A 21,137-nucleotide genomic window follows, 5' to 3' on the forward strand; every position below is an offset into this window, starting at 1 on the left:
CACGACGGACCAAGTTCTTGGCAACTGTCTTTCTTTGCACAAACGTGGGACTGCTCTTAGCATACAGATACAGGCCATTGCTCCAAGTTGTTCAGTGCCTCCTTCCTCAGCTAAGCACGTTCATTGGTCTCAGTGGGACCTAAGAAACAGGTTTACCTGTTGGTACACAGAGAGGAGTTTGGCAGAAGGAGGTAGCTTCAAATTTGGGCTGAGCTCTGGAAAGAGCGGGGCATTTTAAGAGTTGTCCGAAGACACGTGCAAACCCTTGCCCATGTATAGCCGAAATTGCGGATGATAAAGGCTCAATTTATAGCCAAGCAGAGCAGGCCGGGAGACCATGAGCACGGTGTAGAGGCACTGCTTCTGCGGTCTAGTCCTGGTATTAGAATTCACGCGTTCGGTTAACACAAAGACCTCAGTCCTCTGCGAGCCCTGACATTCAGGCAATTCAGGTACGGCAAAACAGCAGGCGATAGATAACATGTCCCTCAACACTTCTTCCATCCGCTTCCTATGTATTTCTTCTCTTCATGTTGTTCATTGCTCATTCAACTTTTTTTTTCCCATTGCAGTAATCAATGCAGCTATGGACGAGGAGGTCCCAAAGACTTCCACAGAGGTTTGTGACCATCAGATGGAAAGGACAGCAGAGGACAGTGCTGTTCCCATAGACACAGAGACTGCAACATCTGTACAAGATGGCAAGGTCTGTGCCTTTATAGAAGTGTGTAAGATTAGACATCGGTCAGTCAAATATAGTTTGAATTTCTATTTTTACAATGTAGTTGCAGTTAAAAAGGCAACCTGTGAAAGTAGTAGGAATATATGGAGCTTAGCAATCAGGGGCACACAAAGTAGTATTTAGTACAGCCTGTAATTCAGCGACTACTTCTACTATGTGACAAAGACAACTGAAAGTAGAACTCCAACGCTTCTGCTTTTCCTTTTCTTCTCTGATGAAGGCAGCCTCTTCTTTCCCTGCTTTCAGTCTCTAAAAGGCTATGTTTTCTGTCACCAGTTTCTCAGATGCACAGAAGCTCTCAACCTGAGGAAAACTGAAGACAAGGGTCAAAAAGCTGAGGGCTATCCGGACCAGACAATTCCACTGGCACTGCCGAGGGAAGCACTGCGCCAGCCCAAAAGCACCATGCCGTCTGCTCTTGCCAGAATCAGAGCCATGAATGCAATCCTCCAGAGCCATGCACATTCTGTAAGACGGCCGCGTCACCTAGGAGCTGCTGGGCTGCCAGTTCAAAGCGTCTGTGAGCAAGAAAACGCAAAGGTTCAAAAGGGCGACATCTGTTCAGAGGAGAAGCTCCCTAAGCCTAGGGAGCCGCAGATGAGGGAGCCACTGAGAGCGCCCAAAAGCAAAAGCACTCGTGCGGCTTCCGGAATTAAGGCCGTCAACGACATCCACAGGAACCTAAACCGTTCTCAAAGGTGTCCGAACCAGGAAGGAGCTGCTTTTCTGGTGGAGGATGTGCAAGGGTTCAAAACAACAGAATCCAACCTAAAGAATGAAGGCACAAGCGTCACAGTCTATATGTTGTGCAGTAATGCACAACAAGTTGACAATAAAGAGATGAAATGACTTAAAACTAACAGACTTGTCTGAACTTTTGCTGCCTGTCTCAACAGGTTGGAGAATCGGGTGGGGAGAAACTTAATGAAATATAACGAGGGCAAGTGTAGAGCCCTGCATCGGGGCAAGAACAACCCCAGACACCAGGATAAGTTGGGGACTGCCCTGCTGGAGAGCAGCAAAGGGGAAAGGGACCTGGGTGTCCTGGTGGAGAGCCGGCTGACCATGAGCCAGCACTGTGCCCTTGTGGCCAAGAAGGCCAATGGCATCCTGGGGTGTATTAGCAGGGCTGTGGTTAGTAGGTCGAGAGAGGTTCTCCTCCCCCTCTACTCTGCCCTAGTGAGACCACATCTGCAATATTGCATCCAGTTCTGGGCCCCCCAGTTCCAGAAGGACAGGGAACTGCTTGAGAGAGTCCAGCACAGAGCCACGAGGATGATTAAGGGAGTGGAGCGTCTCCCTTTCGAGGAAAGGCTGAGGGAGCTGGGTCTCTTTAGTTAGAGAAGAGGAGACTGAGGGCTGACCTTCTTAATGTTTATAAATATGTAAAGGGAGGGTGTCAGGAGGACGGAGCCAGGCTCTTCTCAGTGACATCGAACGCTAGGACAGGGGGCACTGGGTGCATGCTGGAACACAGGAGGTTCCACTTAAACGTGAGACAAAACTTCTTTATGGTGATGGTGACAGAACACTGGAACAGGCTGCCCAGGGGGGCTGTGGAGTTTCCTTCTCCAGAGACATTCCAAACCTGCCTGGACACGTTCCTGTGTGACCTGATCCAGCTGTTCCTGCTCCGGCAGGGGGATTGGACCAGATGATCTTTCAAGGTCCCTTCCAATCCCTAACATTCAGTGATTCTGTGATTCGTAGGCATCTCAGCAGTCTTCTACCATCTTTCTTTGGCAAAGGCATGTCTGGAAAGAAAAACCGTAAAACTCACAGTCAGGAGAAGAGCTCTGGATCTCCAAAGTACCAACCTGCAGGTCCTATATACAGGCTGCCATTATGTCAGGATAACAACAATGTGCTGCCCTGGAAGATTAATCTTACTTTGAAATCAGTGGGCACTGCAATACTATGTTCCTCAGAAAATCAGGACAATGATTCCCAGGTTTTGTGATTGCCACTCATTAAAATGAGGGTATACTGGATTAGGTCACCCAGGGCATCTCTCAGGCTGAAATTTGTCATGTCAGAAGAAGAACAGGTCACACTTAGTGAAGCCGTGTAGTTCTGGGAACAAAACCTCCCTTCCTGCAATTGGCAGCTTGATTCTTTCTAGTCTTGGCTTTAGAGCACTATGCGGAGTTTATTACAATCTTCTTGAATCGGGAAGGCTCACCCTGAGCACTCTCTGGTGCACAAGTATCCAGGAAAGCCCTGCTGGGGCTCTTGTAGCCACTTGCCTCAAGACATTTTGCTAATCAAATTCCTACTCCTACCATGCCAGACCAGATATTCTTCCGTACCCCCTGGCAAAGCTAATGGGCTCTGGGCTGGCTGCATTAGACCTTCTGCCCTCAGGACCAGCAATGAGCCTGAGGCTACCAGGTAGCCAAAGCACATCCTCTCCAAGCATCCCCATTTTGGAAGCATTATAGATTTGCAGTTCCCCTCCTTAGGTATATATGCAACAAGCAAAGCATCATTAGAAGCACAGCATTTATGAGGGTTCTGAAAAAACACTTTTTTTACTCCTTAGCTAGGGCAAAGACTCCACAGCTATGAGAAAAACGGTCAAATCCTTTCTAGCATTTCCCAGTTCGTTATTCTTACTACTGCAGCCTTCTTCAGGCTTCACTTCAGAGTTGTGAAGGACATCCCAAGTTCTCCTCCAACTTACATCTCTTCTCTTGCATTACCGATTATCTACTATGATCCACCCCCCAAAAAACTTCTCATCTGTACTTTTGCAAAGAGAAAAAAATCTTTTCTCTTAAAATTTCCTGTTTCCTCGGTCAGGTGTGTCCTGACATCTGACCATCTTTGTCAGGTGCTCCTCAGAGAATTTTGTTTGATGACCACTCTCCTGGGGACCAGAAGTGCAAGACCAGTTTGCCTGCAACAGGAACCATCTCCCTGCGTATCACATTAAAACAGATCATCCAACTTTCGTAATCTTTCCATGCTAGAAGGCAGGAAGTTCTCCCATCATCTTTTGTGGTTTCAGAGGAAAGAAAAACACACCACGTGTGACAGTCCTACATTCTGAACACCTAACAAACACAGTCCACAGCAGGACAGAAACATCAAATCATCCCAACTCATCATCAAAACAGCTTACATTTGTGACTGGCTTTTCATCCCAAAAGGGGGAGTCTCCTGCCATCAGTCACGGGCTCTTAAACACTCACTCCACCAGAGCAACACGCAGACTCCATGGGTATGTGGCTGAGACCAGGGGTAAAGGGGACCACTGCAGATCAATGAGGCCAATCGTAAGGTCCATAGACCCTTGCACAAGTTGCTTCCAGTCAGTAGAAAACTACCTGTTCCTCCTCAACATCAGAAACTCTGCTTGCAGATGTTAGAAGGAACCAACAAATGCAGCCTTCTGGCCTCTGCCCCAACAAGAGTGCATCTCCAAACTCTATGATCTTTCTTTATGCTTGTAATTGCAATTGTATTTCAAACAATTAATTCTAAAACTGTAAAGTATAACAAGAAAAAAGAATAACCTGTAGAGACAGAAAGCAGCCAGGGAAAATTTGAAAATATACCTGAGGTACTCTTCCTAGCAGATAAATTTATTTTCACCTTCCTAAAGCAGATATACCTTTTTGTGCAAGGCAGTACAACATTTGCTTCAGGAAAATTCTGGTAGCACAATGTGAACATTTGTGAAATTAAGAAGAATCTGATAATACAAAACAGTGTAGAAACTATACATTTATAATTGAAACAGCAGGGCACATCAGTTCAGCACGATAATTAGAATTTGCCAGATGTTAATGGGTTGTCATGCAATGAAACAAGAACAAGAAAATCAACCCTCCATACACTACATGATCCTTAATAACCACAACGGCTACATCGTTGTTTTCTTATTTTCTGTGATCTGTTTTCTTATGATCCTCAGCCACAGGAAAGAAAAACAAACAGCCCAAGCAACATCTTCGTGAACACAGCCCATTCGTCTAAAAAGGTAGTACTCATCCACAATTAGGACAAGAGAGTTAAGACAAACAACCACCCACTCACATACACCTACACTGCTTACCTGCAGACTTCTCCTGCCTCTTGGAACATTGTATTCTCCAAAGCAAGTCATTGTGGAAAAGTAACACAGACAATTAAATTTTTCTGCTTCTGCTCAGAATTTCACTTATATTCTGACCCTCTGTAAGTAAAATGAATGAGCTAAATTCTGTAATATTATAATCAACATAAGCAGGTTTGGACTGTAAGCAAGCAGGTGAACGTGGATTGCTTTTCACTGCAGGACAATCAGTGAGAATGGTCCCACACAGTGGGTCTGGATCTGTGACTAATTTTCTTTCTGAATGGGAGAGCAAAGAAAGTTGCATGATGTAAACATCAGCCTTTCTTTTCAGAAAAGCTATTGTTTTCACGGAAATCTTGATTCAAAAAGTCTTGAAATCATGAGAATCCTCTGTATTTCAGTATGTTTTGAGTCAGGCTCATACGGAGCACATCAGAGAGGCATTTAAAAATCTGTCACTCTAACAAAGAATGATGACCTTCAGCTTATTTTCTGGAATGCCTCTGCTTTATACTTCATTGACTATATTTTCAATTTACGTACATGCACCAAGCAGCAAGTTACATGATTAGCAATGTCGCTACCAACCCTCCCCCCATCTCCAGTAACAAAACTATCATATACAAAGTCAGAACTTTGTGTAAAAGATGATCTAAATGCACAAGCTTTACTTAACTCTTTTAATAAAACCATTTTGTCAAACAAAACAAAACTTAGTAATGATTGGAGTTTTACATAGAAAATTCAGAAATTACAAAAAATGGCATTATATAATAAATATAACCTGAATATATGAGAAGTGTTGGATAAGTTTGGTAGTAACATCTAGAAAAAACCTATGCAGAAAAGAGAGCAGCTTCTCCTGAGTTAGTTGTGTCTCTGTTGAGGTTGTTCTGAGATAACATGGTTGTAGGGTAGAGTGTTTCTCTTCTACCTGTGGCTTTGTGCTAGCTAAGTCCCTTCTATCCATTTCATGACACTGATGTTACATAAGCATTTTCCTGACACAGCTAAGAGGCTCTTTGGATGTCTGAGAAAGAAAATAACTGAAGCTTAAAAGAAGTATTCCAAACTAAAAGCAGCGTACTGTGAACAGCCTACAGGTAATAAAATCTTTCCCACACTGGCTAGCCAGAGATGCACATCTAGTAGCTTTCCCCAATGCCAGTGCTGCCACGTAAAATCTTGCTGTCTTCTTAGCCAACTCATTCTGCAATAAATAATAATGCTCCAATGTCAGAAGTATAATTTACTGATATATAATGGTATGCCAAGTAATTCTCAAAAATCAAAAGAGAGTGATGGTGTACTGGGTTTACGTGGCAAGATTTTGGTAGCAGGGAGCCATAGGGGTGGCTTCTGTGAGAAGAATTCAGAAGCTGCCCCATGTTAGATAAGGGCCCCGCTGCTGGCCAGAGCCGGGCCAATAAGTGATATTGTTTGCGTCTCTGTGAGAGCAGATTTAAGACAGGGGAAAAAAAAAACTGCTGCAAAAAAGCAGCTGGGAGAGAGAGCGGAGTGAGAAAAAGCCTTGCAGGCACCAAGGTCAGTGAAGAAGGAGGGGGAGGTGGCTTGGATTTCAACACAGTGAGGCCTGGCAGATTGACTACATCGGACCACTCTCACTCACCCTTTAATAGTCCTATATGGCCAGTGCGAAAGTCAAATGGCAAGTGGAGGCTAACGGTGGACTCTCAGGGCCTGAATGAAGTGCTGCAGTGCCAGACACGCTAGAACTTCAATACGAACTAGAGTCAAAGGCTCTAGTGGTACGCCACAATTGATATTGCTAATGCATTCTTCTCCATCCCTCTGGCAGCAGCATGCAGGCCACAGTTGGAGGGGGCATCCAGTACCCTTGGAATCGACTGCCCCAGGGGTGGAAACACAGCCCTACCGTTTGCCGTGGACTGATCCAGATGGCACTGGAACAGTCCGAGGGCTCTCGTTGTGGAAGCGTCTGTCCTCCCGAACAACGGGTACACGTGGTGAGGCCCTGCTTCCCCGGACATGGCCGAACATCGCTCATTGACAGCAAGTAGAGAGTAACTGCATTTCTCTCTCTGTGCTTCCGCACGGCCTTTCCTTTTTTTTTTTTTTTCTTTTTCCTCTCCCTTTTCCCCTTAATTAAATCATCCTTATCTCAAACCTTGAGCTCTTCATGTCATATTTTCTCCCCCTTCCTCTTTGAGGAGGGGGACTGAGAGAGTGTCTGAGGTGGAACTCAGCTGCCCACCCGAGTAAAACCACCACAGTCCTTTTTGGCACCCAATGTGGGGCTCAAACCCACGACCCTGAAATCAAGAGTCTCATACTCTACCAACTGAGCTAGCCAGACACCTACTGGGTTGCTGGAAACATACCCAGTACACCATGCCACCAACCGAAACACTTGCCTGGAAAGGCAAGTACTGTGGCGAACATGGTACACCAGAGAGAATTGAGTCTGTGGGAAAGGAATTCGCAGGTGGCTTTGCGCTGTTTCACATGTCCCTGAATTAGAGATAATGAGGAAACAAGCGGTAGAAACAAAAACTTGAGCAAGGTGGAGATAAAGTAAATTGGCTACAATGTTAGAGATGAGCTTTGGGCAGTGGCCAATTGCTGGCTGGCTTGAGGCGTGTGTCTGAGGGTCTCTAACCAATTGTATGACAGATTCAGGCGCGTGGACAGCGCAAGGGGCTACGGAGAAAGTATATGTAGTATGTGTAGTATATGAAAAAGGGCGATAAACGTCTCCTGTTCAAGAGCCATCAGGAGTCCGTGTCTTTCATCCCTTCATGAGCCTGACGAGGGGAGTCACTTCTGAAACAACCTTGTCACCTCCTGGGCCAAGAGGCATGGCATTGAGTGGGTGTATCACATCCCTTGTCACCCACAAGCCTCTGGGAAGGTTGAGAGGTACAATGAACTGTTAAAGACTATGTTATGAGCATTGGGTGCTGGGACGAGGAAACAGTGGGACATAAATGTACCAGAAGCCACTTGGCTAGTTAACACCAGAAGGTCTGACAGCCTCAAAGAGGGAAGGGGAGAAAATATGACATCAAAGAGCTCAAGGTTTGAGATAAGGATTATTTAATTAAAGGGAAAAGGGAGCTCAAAACCTTGAGCTCTTTGTGTCATATTTTGGGAGTGAGAAAGCGGCTGAGGTGGAACATGGCTGCCCACCCAAGTAAAACCATTACAGTCCTTTTTGGCACCCAATGTGGGGCTCAAGCCCATGATCCTGAGATTAAGAGTCTCATGTTCTACCGACTGAGCTAGCTGGGCAACTACTGGGTGGCTGGAAACATATCCAGGTGTACCATGGTCCTTGTGTGAAGACAACCCCACAAGTGGGTTTGCCTTTTCCCATGGCAGGAGCAACCCACACCGCCTTCCGCATCCACTTCCCTACATGTGCTATGGGGACTTTAGCTCCTCCCACAGTGTATAGGAGTTTTGGTTCAGAAGGACCAGGACAGCTGTCAGCCTATGCTAGTCCTTCCTTTCCCACAGCATCCCTACCAGCACGGTGCTAAGGAGCCTCTGGGACCCTGAGCCACACCTGCACAAGACTGGTGGTGCCCCAGGGCAACAGGCTTCGTAGGACTGGAGCCCAAAAAGGGGCATGAGCATCTTCTCTGGCTGAAGTGGCCAGCCAGCAGCTAACTCAGCTATCAGCAAAGTCCCTCAGGACAACTTCACTGCCTTCCTGACAAAACAGTCACCGCTGTATTTGGATCTTACCCTTGACAAGAACTTTCCTGCCTATAGGTGAGGCTGTACTATCAGAGTGCATCTTTCCTCCATACAAATACCCTTTTGAGCAAATGATTCCTTCAGAAGGATTTACACTCTAGCTGAAATGTGTTAATTCTGTATCTAATAAATATCACGTGAAAATATTTTTTCAGTATTTACGTATGAAAAATATAAAATAGGTTCATTGTAAGATTACTTCTTCAATGTCATCTTCTAAAGAACCAAGGGTTTTAACTCCTGGCTTGAGTGCAGTTTGTTGCAGACGGTGTCTGTTTAGGTTTCTTCCTTCATTGAAAAGATCACTGTCTTCTTTCACTTTGACTTTACTGTTTTTATCGACAAGAAGAGTATTACTAGACTCCCAGTCTACGTCAAAATGTGTTATGTCCTTACTTTTAGAATGGAAGGCAGTACTGGCACTACTTCCAAAGAGTTGTTCCATTAAATTGGACTTCTTCTCCTTCTTGCTAGTAAAATCTGCGTTTTCCTTGATATTTTCATCTAAGTAATCACTTTTTTGATTAAGCCAACTTGGTCGCCCTGATCCTTTTCCAAAGGAAGGTACATAACTGCCAAATGTTAACTCTTTACTTAAATCTACAGTCCTTAGATTTTTCTGCTTCTGCCCTTGTACTTTTGTGGCATCATCCTGGCTGTCTCCTCGGGCAAAGCCATTACTAACCTTCCCTGGAATTTCAACGTATTGATCATTTTTCTCTTTTATTTCCAGGGAATCGGATCTTCTTGTTGTATTTAGGAGTGGTGTCTGATAAGCAAGTCTCATGTTCATTACATTTTGGGTTTCTCTATCAATTTCATACATTCTAGCAAGCAGAAACTCTTTTTTTCGTTGCTCTTCCAGCATTTCAGTACTTTCTCTCTCTATTTCAGGTTTGTGTGTTTCTGTCTCCATCTTCATTTTATCTTCTTTATCCAATAAAAAGCTGCTTTCTTTTTTCATTTTACCATATTCTTCCCACTCTGCAGGAAATGTTTAAACATTATTTAGAATTATTTAGTCTTACAGTGCCTTCATAAGAATATTTTGAAAATTATCTAAGTGAAAGCCATTCAGTTTTTAATATGCTCTTCTATGCATAGTGTGGTTTTCCTACTGTAAAAATAAATTCTTCAAAAATTACAATTAAATTCATACTAGGTTCTCTGCTAAGATATAAAGGCATGTTGTCATTTTTATAAAGGGATTAGGACATTAGTCATGTTTTAGAACTTCAGAGGAATCTCATTTCTGCCAATTGCCTTATTTCCTGTGTTTGAATGAAAATGAATATAGCATATAGCATCACTGATTTTAATAGTTCTGACTTGCACAGTACTTTATTTTTCTTTGTCAGCATCACTGACACTGGGACATATGCTTTTTTTTTTTCCCCATAAAGGGAACTATTGCTGTGAAGCTATCAGGCAACATAGTCATAGCAAGTCATTATTTGCTTCAAGTTGTGAATGATTTAAAACATACTACTTCTGCTGCATATAGACAGCTTCACACAAGTGCCTTGTGTGTCACCACATGACCTCAATGATAATGCCTGTGCTAATACCAAATGTCAATTTGCATAGTTATGAAGGGATGTGAAAAGTGCAAAACAATAATTAGCTACTAACAAGTGCAAATAAAAGAAAAAGGAAGCTTCTAGTATTTCTGTCTTCAAAATATTTTTCTGTCAAGATGCCATAGACACGTTAGGTCAAAAGTTGAATGACTACTTGCCTCATTCAACACATTGACATTTCCCTTTGAACTCTTCATTCAAACTGCTGATTTTTGTTTTCACAAAGTTCCACGTTATCTACTGTACTGTATCAACTGTACTGATCAAACTTACAGAAATAACTGCAACGGATCAATTTATATATCTTTTTTTTTAGTAGCATATCATTATACCAAGTACAGTAGCTATCTTTCTGTACATAAGATGGGGAAACTACCAGCTTATACATTAAGATGGGAAGCATGGTCAGAATCATCTTACTTACAGACATAACGGAGCAAATTCTTGGCTTGTATAAATCATGCACTAATGTTAATGGAGGTAGGGGATTTTACACAGAATTTACTTCTGAAAGCAGCTATACCTTTTTAGAATTCTTCCTTGTAATCTACAGTAACTGCTTCCATTATTTAACTATAATCACTGAAAGAATATTTTAACATGACAGGACGCAGTCCATCTAAAATACCTCAAAATATTAAGAGATTTATTCATGTAAGTCGCTAGCATGCTTTGAAAACCAAATGAATAAAAAAGCAATATTGAAATGTAACAAGAGAAATTAACATTTGTCAAATAGCCACACCAAATGATTCACATAACCACAACGGAAAAGAGAAACTACAACTTCAAATGATACAAGTGAAGCAGATCTGTGCTGAAAAAACAGGTCAAATTAAGGAAAGCAGATTTGTCCTACAATAGTAAAAATCTACTGCCTACCTTAATAACATCTAGCAAGTCAGTGGGTAAATGCTGATTTATCTCTATGCCATCCTTGTTTTGTAAAGCCAAATCTCTCAGATTTTAATATTTCTTAGTGGACAGCAGTTTTTGCTGCTGCATACTTAATCACATCTGCATACAGGATACAAATTACTCTATATTCTTTATTTCTTTCTGATTCTCTTTGCATAATATAACTGAAAATAATTTTCCACGGTAGTGATCTCTGCAAAATCATTTCACTCCTCTCTCTCTCTCACACACACACACACACACACAAAGAAAAAACTAGCAGCCACATTAGTATTCTACATTGCATTTTCCAGCTTTCAGCTGCCCATTTTCTTACCGTCATGTAGTTTCTGAAATCTCTCCTCTAAAGACTGTATTTCCTGAGCACGTTTCAGTTTCTCTTCCCTTTCCCTGTCTTGGTCTTGTCTTAGGAGGTCTCCTTGTTCTTTCCATTCAAGGTCTTGAGGATCTTTTTCCTGAAATAAATTGATACAAAACAAACTAATAGGGTAAAATAATCAAAGCAATGAACAACAACAAGAAAAATATGATATGAACTTCTATTTCAATCTGAAATTATATTCTCACTGCTAAACACAAAAATGAGCAAGTCATCTAAACCTAAGCAACTCTGACAACCTAGGGATTTTGGTCCTAAAATCTCATCATCTTTAACATAGTTTTATGTATCTGAAACAAAATGAACAATCAATTCTATTCCTTATTACATGTCAGGAAGACTGCAGCTCCTATGTCACAAACTAAAATCGTCCCTGTGTTAAGGGTGGTTCTCTTTAGAGGTCAGTAATTGCCTTTTCCAGGACTTTAATAGAAGCCAGACCCCATCCCCTTTTTGTTTTAACAAGCAAGCAATTAGTTACCACAATCTGATCTTTTTACTGAAGTGAGTGGGTTGCAGATTCGGACAGTTTCACAGTGGGAATTAATGTCATGGAGTATCAAGTAAACAGAGAAAGAGAAAGGCTCATTCGTGGGTGAAAAATCAGCTAGTAAGTAAATATACATTTAAAGTGAAAGAAGCTGCAGAAAATATATTAATGTCAGCATAAAAATCACTAACAGAAAATCAGTGGCAATGAAGTAAAGTGAAAGCCAGCCTGGTCCAACATGTGGATACTGACTTTGTAGCTTGTGCTTATTTCCCTAAAAAGTGTATTTTACTGTATATAGAAGTTTCTTTTGCTCTAAAATAATTGAAACAGTTACTACCTAATGAACAAAGAAAATAGAACTTGCTGTCCAAACAATTTCAAGTATTTTCCCTTCATATACACGACTATCATTATGATTTTATAAAAATAAATTTTACAAAGAGATGGCAAACAAATATTTAAAATGCTTGACTTAGAAAACTGATGAAGGCACAGACTACCCAAATTTAATTTACATTCCACCAGCTCCACTTACACCAACTGTGCCGTTACATAACTTACACACTGAAGTGCTGGAAGAATGCATATATTAAACTAAATCCATATTTACAGAAAGGATTCTGGAAGAGACAACATACAAACCAAGCTTTCAGCCATGAAAAAACTTCAGTTCTATCAGGAAGCCAGTCAAGACAATCATCAGAGCATAATTCCTTACAAATAGCCCTAGACTTACATAAGGAAAAATCATAAAATTTGTACTAAAATCAGTCTAATTCTACCTTACAAATCTCTTTGATTTTAGTCTGAGGTCACAGAAGTATCAGAAATGCTTCTAATGGTGCTATTTTATAATAAAAAAAAGGAAACAGAAAAAAGTAACATCAAAAAACGCAACCACATTCACAAAGCTGGAGACACAACTGAAGAAATGCCATTACTCTGACAATAAGAGGAAGCATTAGATTTATGGATTGTGAAATAAATTTGGAAAGTAAAAGAAACCATAACTAAGATCAAAACAAAAAGAGAGACGAAGGCAGCCAGCGCCATTACAACAGATTGCTCAAATTAGCATTAGAAATAAATTTAAAAAAAAAAAAGAAGTCCTAAAAATTTCAAAGAAATGGCAGTGGTAGAAAAAAAGAAACAGACTGAACTAATGGTTATCAGTAAGACATTGAACATGGTGAACTGTCACAAAAATGGCACATGGTATTTCTGGAAAGGCAACACTTCTCTTAAAGATCAGAATGTTTTCTAAATTATATTTCCTGTATATTTAGATATATATTTTTTTCTAACATACAAGTTGTGCATTAAATATGCAGTCTGATAGGTGAATTATTTGGAGAAAGTCTTGAGTTTTTTTTATGGAACTCACTATTCTGGGAAGAATCCCTTCTTTCTTATTTATTGTGTCACCACAAACAAGTTCTGATTCTGGAGGAAATTCTACTGGTGAGAAGTATCCACTGGTCTGTACTCCTTTTGTGAGCTGTGCTCCTTTTTTAATATTTTGGTTGTTGGCTGTAGAAAATACAAACAAATCAAGTCACATTTTCACTTGAAAATATCACACTATGCATCTATCCCTCATTTTTAAGTATCTGCAACCATGGAAATGGAAAGTGTTGATAAGTTTCACGTAACTGTTTTCAGTATCTGTAAATGCTAACTAAAAAAATTGCATGTAAAAACTTACATTGAAACCAAAACAAAAATAGGAAAAAAAAGGCTATTTATAAAATCATTATAGTATACTGAATATATATATTTTTTAATTTTCCATACAATATCCCAATCATCATCTTGTCTCAGAGGGTACATTTAGAGAAACAAATTCATTAAGTTAATTTTAACTTGTATCTTTAAAACACAAACCTACCTCTGTTAAATGACATTATCAAAGCTTGAACCTAAAATGGAGTGATAGTACAATACCTATCCTAAAATGAGCAACAGATAAACTGAAACCGCTCACAATAAATATTTAAAACAGTCCCAGAAATTCCTGCTTCTTCTGACAAGTAGATTCTACTGATCCATTGAAGATTGTCTGAGTACACGTACAGACAGATATATAAACACATATTTATGCTGGTAACATAAGGCTTCAGGCTGCCTTGTCACACCAGAAGAAATGACTGCATTGATGCTTTTAGAAGATTATGTTCTGCGACATATGCACTCTGACGAAAAAAGTACTGCAGCTGATCTGACAGAAAATAAATATGAATTGATGAAAAAATAAATAAAAAACATCCACAAAATATATCAGTGAGGTTTTATTTTTTTAAAGCCTCTGTAATTTATTGTCACATAGACATTATCTATGAAATCTAGAAAATTCACTAAACAATCTCCCTCTCCTCCTTCACCCAGGAACTTCTAATATGAAAATTAATTAAGAACACTTTGATGAAGTTCTAGGATCTAGTTCTGCTGCAGTTACAAAAACATCATACTGTGCCCTTCTTTGTAATGACTGCTGTGTTAAAAACAGTGCAAAAAAGTAAGCCTTCCTGGACAAGCAGCAGTGGGGTCAAACACTGAATGGCATGCATGAGATAACCTAGCAGAGTCTAACTTAAAAGTGACGGTACTAATCTTTTTGCCTTTGTTGCTTTACATGTTACCTTTCTTTCTTTGTAGAATATCCATGTCCTTTCTTGGTGATAGCTTCAACATACGATTAGCATATATATTTTTTGCTTCAAGTTCTCTTTCTTTTTCCTGTGAGTCAAAGAGATGTAGCAGAATGAGTTACTAATGTTTCATTCACTAGTCATTACCAAAGCTGTAAATTAAATTGAAAATACTTGTTGTAATTATAAAGTAAGGGCATCATTAGTTCTTGTTCAATGTTTAGAGGAGAACAACCAAATTCTTAACTTTCTTATGCTGTAAAAAAAAAAGCAGATAGAGCTCCTCCCCTCCCCCCAAATCATTAGCAAAATACTCTGAAAAAATGTTGCAACCCTGCAGCAAAAATACAACTAAATGCCAGTACTTCCATAACCTTGAATAAGACTTGTGATGTATTTATGGATCACACAAATAAATTTTCAGTATTGTAACGTGTTAAACATTTCAATGATAGCAGTATTACTTGTCACAGGGTACACATGTGGGTGTCACAAGTACATCCAATTAATCTTTACACAAACCTACTGTAATGCAAGTACATTACTAACATAAATTGCCACATATGCCCGCAGATCTGATTTTAAAAATCAAGTCTTCAATACCTAGTTTTCCAATTGATCTTGTGGTTTAATGGCAATTCTTGGCTACGTGCTTGATCTTGCTTTTCTGAACTAGTGTTAACAATAATTAACATGGAGACATTCCTGCTCATAAACAGGCTGTAGGGTCAGAGCACAGAACTTTCTCATTTGAAGCAGGAAAAGAGCTCACATGTGATATAATCAAGTACATGTCTGAAAGTGCAATCACTGGTAAACTATTCAAACTCAATTACAGATACTTCCAGAGATAAAATGCCACAACACGGATACCAGCTTGCATTGCTTCACACTTTACCTTCAGTTTCTGACTAAGTTGTTGAAGCTCTTCTTGGAGAACTCTGTTTTCTTCTTGAGCTTCATGCACCTTTTTTTTCTTTGACTGTAACTCTCGTTGAAAACTGCTACCACTTAATTCAAGATTTTTTTCCAGATCCTTTAATAAAAACAACAAAATAATATTTTTTTATCAACAGAGATACTTTTTGTTTTCTTTTTTTTTTTTTCTTTTTATGGTCAAGGTACTTAAAAATATTACAGAAAACCAGCATCTTGGATTCAGAGATCAGCTACACCATTACTGTAACACTAAACACGCATAAACCCTAGCCCTAGTTTTGAGGGGGCAAACAGAGCACCTGCAGAGCTGCTGCAGCTCATCTTTCTGGAATACAGAGGGGCAATTTGAGGACATCATGGGATACGCTAATCAATTCCCCAAGGCTCTTGGCACAGGCAAAGACTGCACCTCTGAAACTCTAAGATAATCTTAACCTGATGGTTTCAAAACAGGACACCTCCCTAAAAGTACAGGATTAGAAGGAAGAAGACAAGAAATAATTTTAACCTTTTTCTACGAAAAATAGATTTGTGACTGTTGTTGCATTTAGATACTCTCACCTGTTTTAAGTGAGCCTGTGATGATGAGAGAAGGAAAAAAATAGACGAAAAAAAATGTACTTCTAGGGCATGGTTCATTTTAACATTATCCACTACCACAAATGCTGAAATACCTGATCATAAAACTACAGGTGCCAGATGGTGACACTACAGGGTGAGGTGATTTGAGTAGCAGAATTTTCTATCTTGATATTTTTGGGTTTATTTCATGGGAGCTTAGTTTCCATTAAAATCCTTTAGATTTCGAGTATCTATTATCTCTGTGATGTAATTTAGCTTTAAGTACTAATATAGTCACCAAACTTTAACATCATTTTAATGACCAATATAATGTCAAAATAGTATTGCATACAACTTCCAGCAGTTTAAAACTGCAAACACAATTATTTTTAAATAAGATGAGATTTTAAGACATATTTGTAAATATTTTTGCTGAATAATATTAAAGTATATTGCACAAGATTCTTAAAATGGATACCTACAAAGTGTACTAAAGCTCATTTTGGTATGAAAAAGATCGCTGTACTTTCCTCCAGCTCAGCTCTCAGATGTGCAGAATAGGGGACAATCAAACACTATATGAATGCAGTTCACAAGATTTAAGATTTTTTTTTTTTTTTAAAGAAGAATTTTAGTACATGATTCCCTGAAAACCCAGTAAATTTTTACTAAATGCTTCACTTTCAGGAGAATAATTAGACCGTGTAAAGTTACATTATAGCTGCATGCATTTCTGAAACATTATTACTAGCTATAAAAGCACTTAAAAGCACAAGCTCACTGTGTATGCACTGACAAGTAACACTTAATTTGTAAATAGCAATTTCAATGCTTGACTACTGGGTATATAACTATATAATTACCTTGGAAATAATTTACTTGATGTTATTTACATGTAAAAAAGAATAATTTTCTATTTGCTCTAGCACAGTGGAAAAAATAAAAACAACATGAAGCTCTTTCTGGTAAGAAATACCTGAACCAAAATTTCTTACAAAAGAAAAAAAAGGTCATCTCACCTTAATTCTTTTTTCACTGTCCTCAAGTCTGCTCTCTGCATAGGCTAGTTTCTTTGCCAGGTCATCTCTTTCGGCAAGGTGCTTATCTGCAGACAGCTTTTTCAGTTTCTGCAAGACAGTTTTTGTTCTGTACAGTTCGTCTTCTGAATCTTTCAGCCTTCTCTCAGTGGCACGTTCTCTCTCTTGAGATTTTCGTAGGCGCTCCCTCAGTATTCTAATCTCATTGTTGTGTCGAGCAAGGAGCTGAGAGATTTCGTTTTCTGTATCTTCGAACTTATTCAAGGCTTTCTCCTGCCTGTGCTGAAGCCTCTTCAGCGCCCTGTTTTCCTTCTGCAGCTCATCTAGTTTGATGTGGAGTTCAGTCAGTTCATTTCGGAGCTCATTGATTTTCAGCAGCCTAGCAGAAAGAACTCTTTTTGTAACGAGATCTATATCCTTCGCAGGAGAATCCCTAGTGAGGCTCTGAGAACGGAAACCCCACCGTGTCCCTCTTTTGCTTGGTGCATATTTGGAACCCAATTTCTTTGTGGCTAAGAGAGGAAAAATAAAAGCATATTTATTGTAAGACAATGCAATTTGTCGATTCAGACATCCTTTTTGGAATAAAGCTGTGCCTGAAACAATTTTACAATACTTAGCAGAGACTGCAGCTTTCAAACCAGAAAAAAGAAAGCATATATGTGAGAGGCTTATGCTTCTTTTCATAGGTAAAAAATGGAGATTTATGTTTGCAAAAATGGAAAAAATGGAGATTTATGTCCTGCAAGAGGTAATATTTTCAGCCATCAATATAGAAGCATTGTAATCATCTGCAAATTGTATCAGAAATAACAGACGTTTCATTAATATTTGATGATGTTTATTAAAGATAGAAATACTGTACTCTTATGCATACTATATTATCAAATGCTTTTACAACGGCAACAATTAGCTGAGTGTTAGCTAGTTATGTATTATGCAAGATGTCATTCTCTCAGACAAATGAAACAGTGTTTTCAAATCCAGCTGCCATGCTTACAGACAAAACAGAAATTTTAAAGGCTCAATGCAAAAAGCCTCCAAAGAAAAATTATAAATCCATGAAAATTCAGTTGTCCCTTGAATAATTTATTTCCGTATCACGTTATTTTCCACAAAGTATCCTTATTTGATTACTAGTGCACAGCACTCATACATTTCTATTTGATACTATTTTATTATCATCCCCACAGATGAAAGCTAAACATTAGGTTTCTATCTTATTTGCCTCTCAAGCTACACTCAGTGAATAAAGGACATAATACACTAAAATATATCTTAAAACAACTGAATATACAGCGAGTATATATTCATTAAGGGACACCAGTGTTTGGAATAAATAAGCTGAGCACCAGTTTATATATCATACAGGTTTGAAAGCTTGTATTCAGCAATAATGCAGTAACCCATACACTGGATGTGAGCAACTGCAAATTCTTCCTTCCCTTTGGTGCTCACCGTACTTCTTCTAATCTACAGAGAGTATTTGACAGCAAAAATAACAGCTTTAAAATATTATCTTACAGTTTCCTCTGAACGTTTTGCACATATACTCATTCATTTTCTGTTCTATGCTCACTTTTTCCACAGCTTGGACAAACAGGGAAAAAACCTTTTTTCCCTCCACATGAAGAACACTTTTATAACACTCAGGTGTGAGAAGATTAACTAACACAGGTAGTGCAGGAGTGATGTCACTCCTATCACCAATTACGTAAATTCCCATGAACCTCACAGCCTAGACTTCCAACCCCTTCAAGAATTTCTCCCACATTTAGGGCAGAACAGAAAATTCCATTACCAAGTTTGCACTTTTGACCATATAGTTAAATTGGGGAATAGTGTCTTCCCAGAAAAGCACTGCTTTCACCATGCCTCCACGTAATAATTATACTTGGCTTTAGCAACATCAAAGAACTAGTCATTTCTTTGCCCCCTCCAAATGAAGTAGCACAATGGAACTGAGGTTTTTGTGTCCCAGACACCTAATCCATGACTGCTATGGAGGAGATGCCACTTGTGAACAGAGATGTTCAGCAAAACACCAGTTGCACCAGGACCAAGGATATTTTCCCTGGGCAACCTCAGGTCAGATCTTTTGGCACACTCTAGATCATACCGTTAGCCACATGGTTCCTACAGTATCAAGCACTTATAAAAGAAACAGCATTTGCTTGAGAAAGACAAGATGTTCTTGTTTCATCAGAAGATGTGCACAACTATTTAGAACAAGCTGTCAAAACATGGCAGAGAGGCATCCCAGCCCAGGACCTGTAGAACCATTCTCTCCCTTTTTGTAGGGATGTTCACTTTGCCTACAACCAACAAAGCAGCTTATGTATGCGAGGTGTGTGTGTGAGGGAGCTCAGTGGAGCTATCCCATCTCAAATTGGAAATATTTTATTCTCAAGGAAGGCCTATAAAAACCCTTTCTTTTGAATTTCCACTCCATATGTACCTAATATTCACCAAACACGTTTTCTCTCTCTTGCCATATTGCCACTTGTTTTCTGGCTTGTTTTGAAAGTACACAATTATAGCAGTGTAAAGCTTAGTCAAGTAGACTTCCCCAACAGGGAGATCTTTAGGGTATATTGTCAGAGACATTATAACAATTGTCTCTTACAGACTGCATAGTACAGGCTTGCCTTGAGTCTTTTTGTCAAAGACTGAAAGAGAACATCAGCATGATTCAACAAAAGGCTAGTTTAGGAGCTGTGCTTGCTTGTTAAAAAATACGAGTAATTCTGAAAACCATTAAAATCTTCCTTTTGCAGGAACAGCTTAGTTTCATTTTTCACAGAACAGTCACAGTCTACTTGCCATCTGTAGTATAATTCACATGAACCTTATTTCTAGATTCTTACAATGCTTAATTTCCCACTTTTATTTCAACTTTCAAACATAATTAACTCTTTGGAGCAGTTACAAAGGAACAATTTCTGGTATCTACCTACCTTGGTAGTGCACAAGACTGTCTGAAGTTTGTGTTTTGTGATCTCTCTTTTCTTGGCTTGTAGACGGATAGCTTAGTGTGGGTGACTGGCCAGATGAGTGAGATACATTATCTTCATCCGAATAATAGGAGTCACTATTTCTATCCCCATCTGATTTTCTGTCTTGTTCAGAATCTGGGCTTCTTACTCTTTCTCCCATTTTTTTTTTTAATTAGCTGCTCTCCAGATTTTTCTCAAAGACTGTTCATTTTGACACAAAAGACCTTTTAGTAATTACAATAGCAGCAGCTGGATTATTTCTTTGTATTTATCATCTTCATCTCCAAAGCATGAGATCTTTGTAGTTCAGTTCAGCAAGCAGTAGTTACCATTCAGAATGCATTTTTCTGTAACAACCGAGAGAGAGAGAAAAGTGAGAGTGATTTTGCTCTTAAGAAAGGTAGAAGAACTGTAAAATTATTCAGAATTTCTATAACTTTATGCCACATGCCTTGCTACATTAGCTTTATTACTTATATTAAATGGGACAGACACCACTCTAGGAACGGAGCTAGTACTATACTCAGTAGTTTGAGGCACTTCATCATCAGAAGAGGAATGAGAAAAGTACCACAGCTAAATCTAGAACAAGGAATTACTGCCAGGTTAGAGAGAGGAGAAGAAGAATTTGGAAAACAAGATGGAAGACAAGTAAAAGTCTGAAGCTACTCAGGAAATTAATTTAAACATACTGAAAAACTTTTTACCCAATAAATTAACGATTTATTCCTATGACTAGAATTGAGACAGTATTTGTAGAATTTGACTAAGTTTTCCATATCTCAATTTCTGACAGTCCAATGATGCTAAATAATGTGCTTGAAAAATCAGTTATCCCATTTGCCTGGAGCATGTTCCAACCCTAACCACTACTGAGACCCTACCTGTGTTAGTGTGGTCTTTGCCTTGGGAAGTACTCTTGTATCCTACATCTAGTGCTTCGTGCCCTCAAGAGGTGGAAGGAGTGCATATTTGTGTCATGTGTCATGTCCCTTCTTTCCAACTTCGAGACATGAAGCCTCTAATGGGTGAATAAA

General features: G+C 39.4%; 2 protein-coding genes and 1 non-coding gene across 3 annotated transcripts; 1 reads left to right on the forward strand and 2 right to left on the reverse strand.

The window, feature by feature from the left end:
• The first annotated feature begins 339 nt into the window (after nucleotides 1-339).
• Nucleotides 340-1,591, forward strand: LOC121067021. Its single transcript, XM_040550970.1, has 2 exons — nucleotides 340-706; nucleotides 1,019-1,591. The coding sequence occupies exons 1-2, from the start codon at nucleotides 482-484 to the stop codon at nucleotides 1,589-1,591; spliced, it is 798 nt and encodes a 265-aa protein (XP_040406904.1). The 5' UTR covers nucleotides 340-481.
• Nucleotides 1,592-5,474: 3,883 nt separating this feature from the next.
• Nucleotides 5,475-20,455, reverse strand: LCA5 (lebercilin LCA5). The gene is made up of 7 exons (XM_040554003.1): nucleotides 20,062-20,455; nucleotides 17,087-17,616; nucleotides 15,466-15,603; nucleotides 14,559-14,655; nucleotides 13,304-13,449; nucleotides 11,364-11,502; nucleotides 5,475-9,533 (listed from the first exon to the last, which is right to left on the reverse strand). Exons 1-7 carry the CDS (start codon nucleotides 20,258-20,260, stop codon nucleotides 8,734-8,736), a joined length of 2,049 nt encoding a protein of 682 aa, XP_040409937.1. The 5' UTR covers nucleotides 20,261-20,455; the 3' UTR covers nucleotides 5,475-8,733.
• On the reverse strand, nucleotides 7,071-7,143 carry TRNAK-CUU. The gene has a single exon. It is a non-coding gene; the product is annotated as a tRNA-Lys (tRNA).
• Nucleotides 20,456-21,137: the final 682 nt, after the last annotated feature.

The sequence above is a fragment of the Cygnus olor genome, chromosome 3 (genome assembly GCF_009769625.2).
Source record: "Cygnus olor isolate bCygOlo1 chromosome 3, bCygOlo1.pri.v2, whole genome shotgun sequence".
In the NCBI taxonomy this organism is placed as follows: domain Eukaryota; kingdom Metazoa; phylum Chordata; class Aves; order Anseriformes; family Anatidae; genus Cygnus; species Cygnus olor.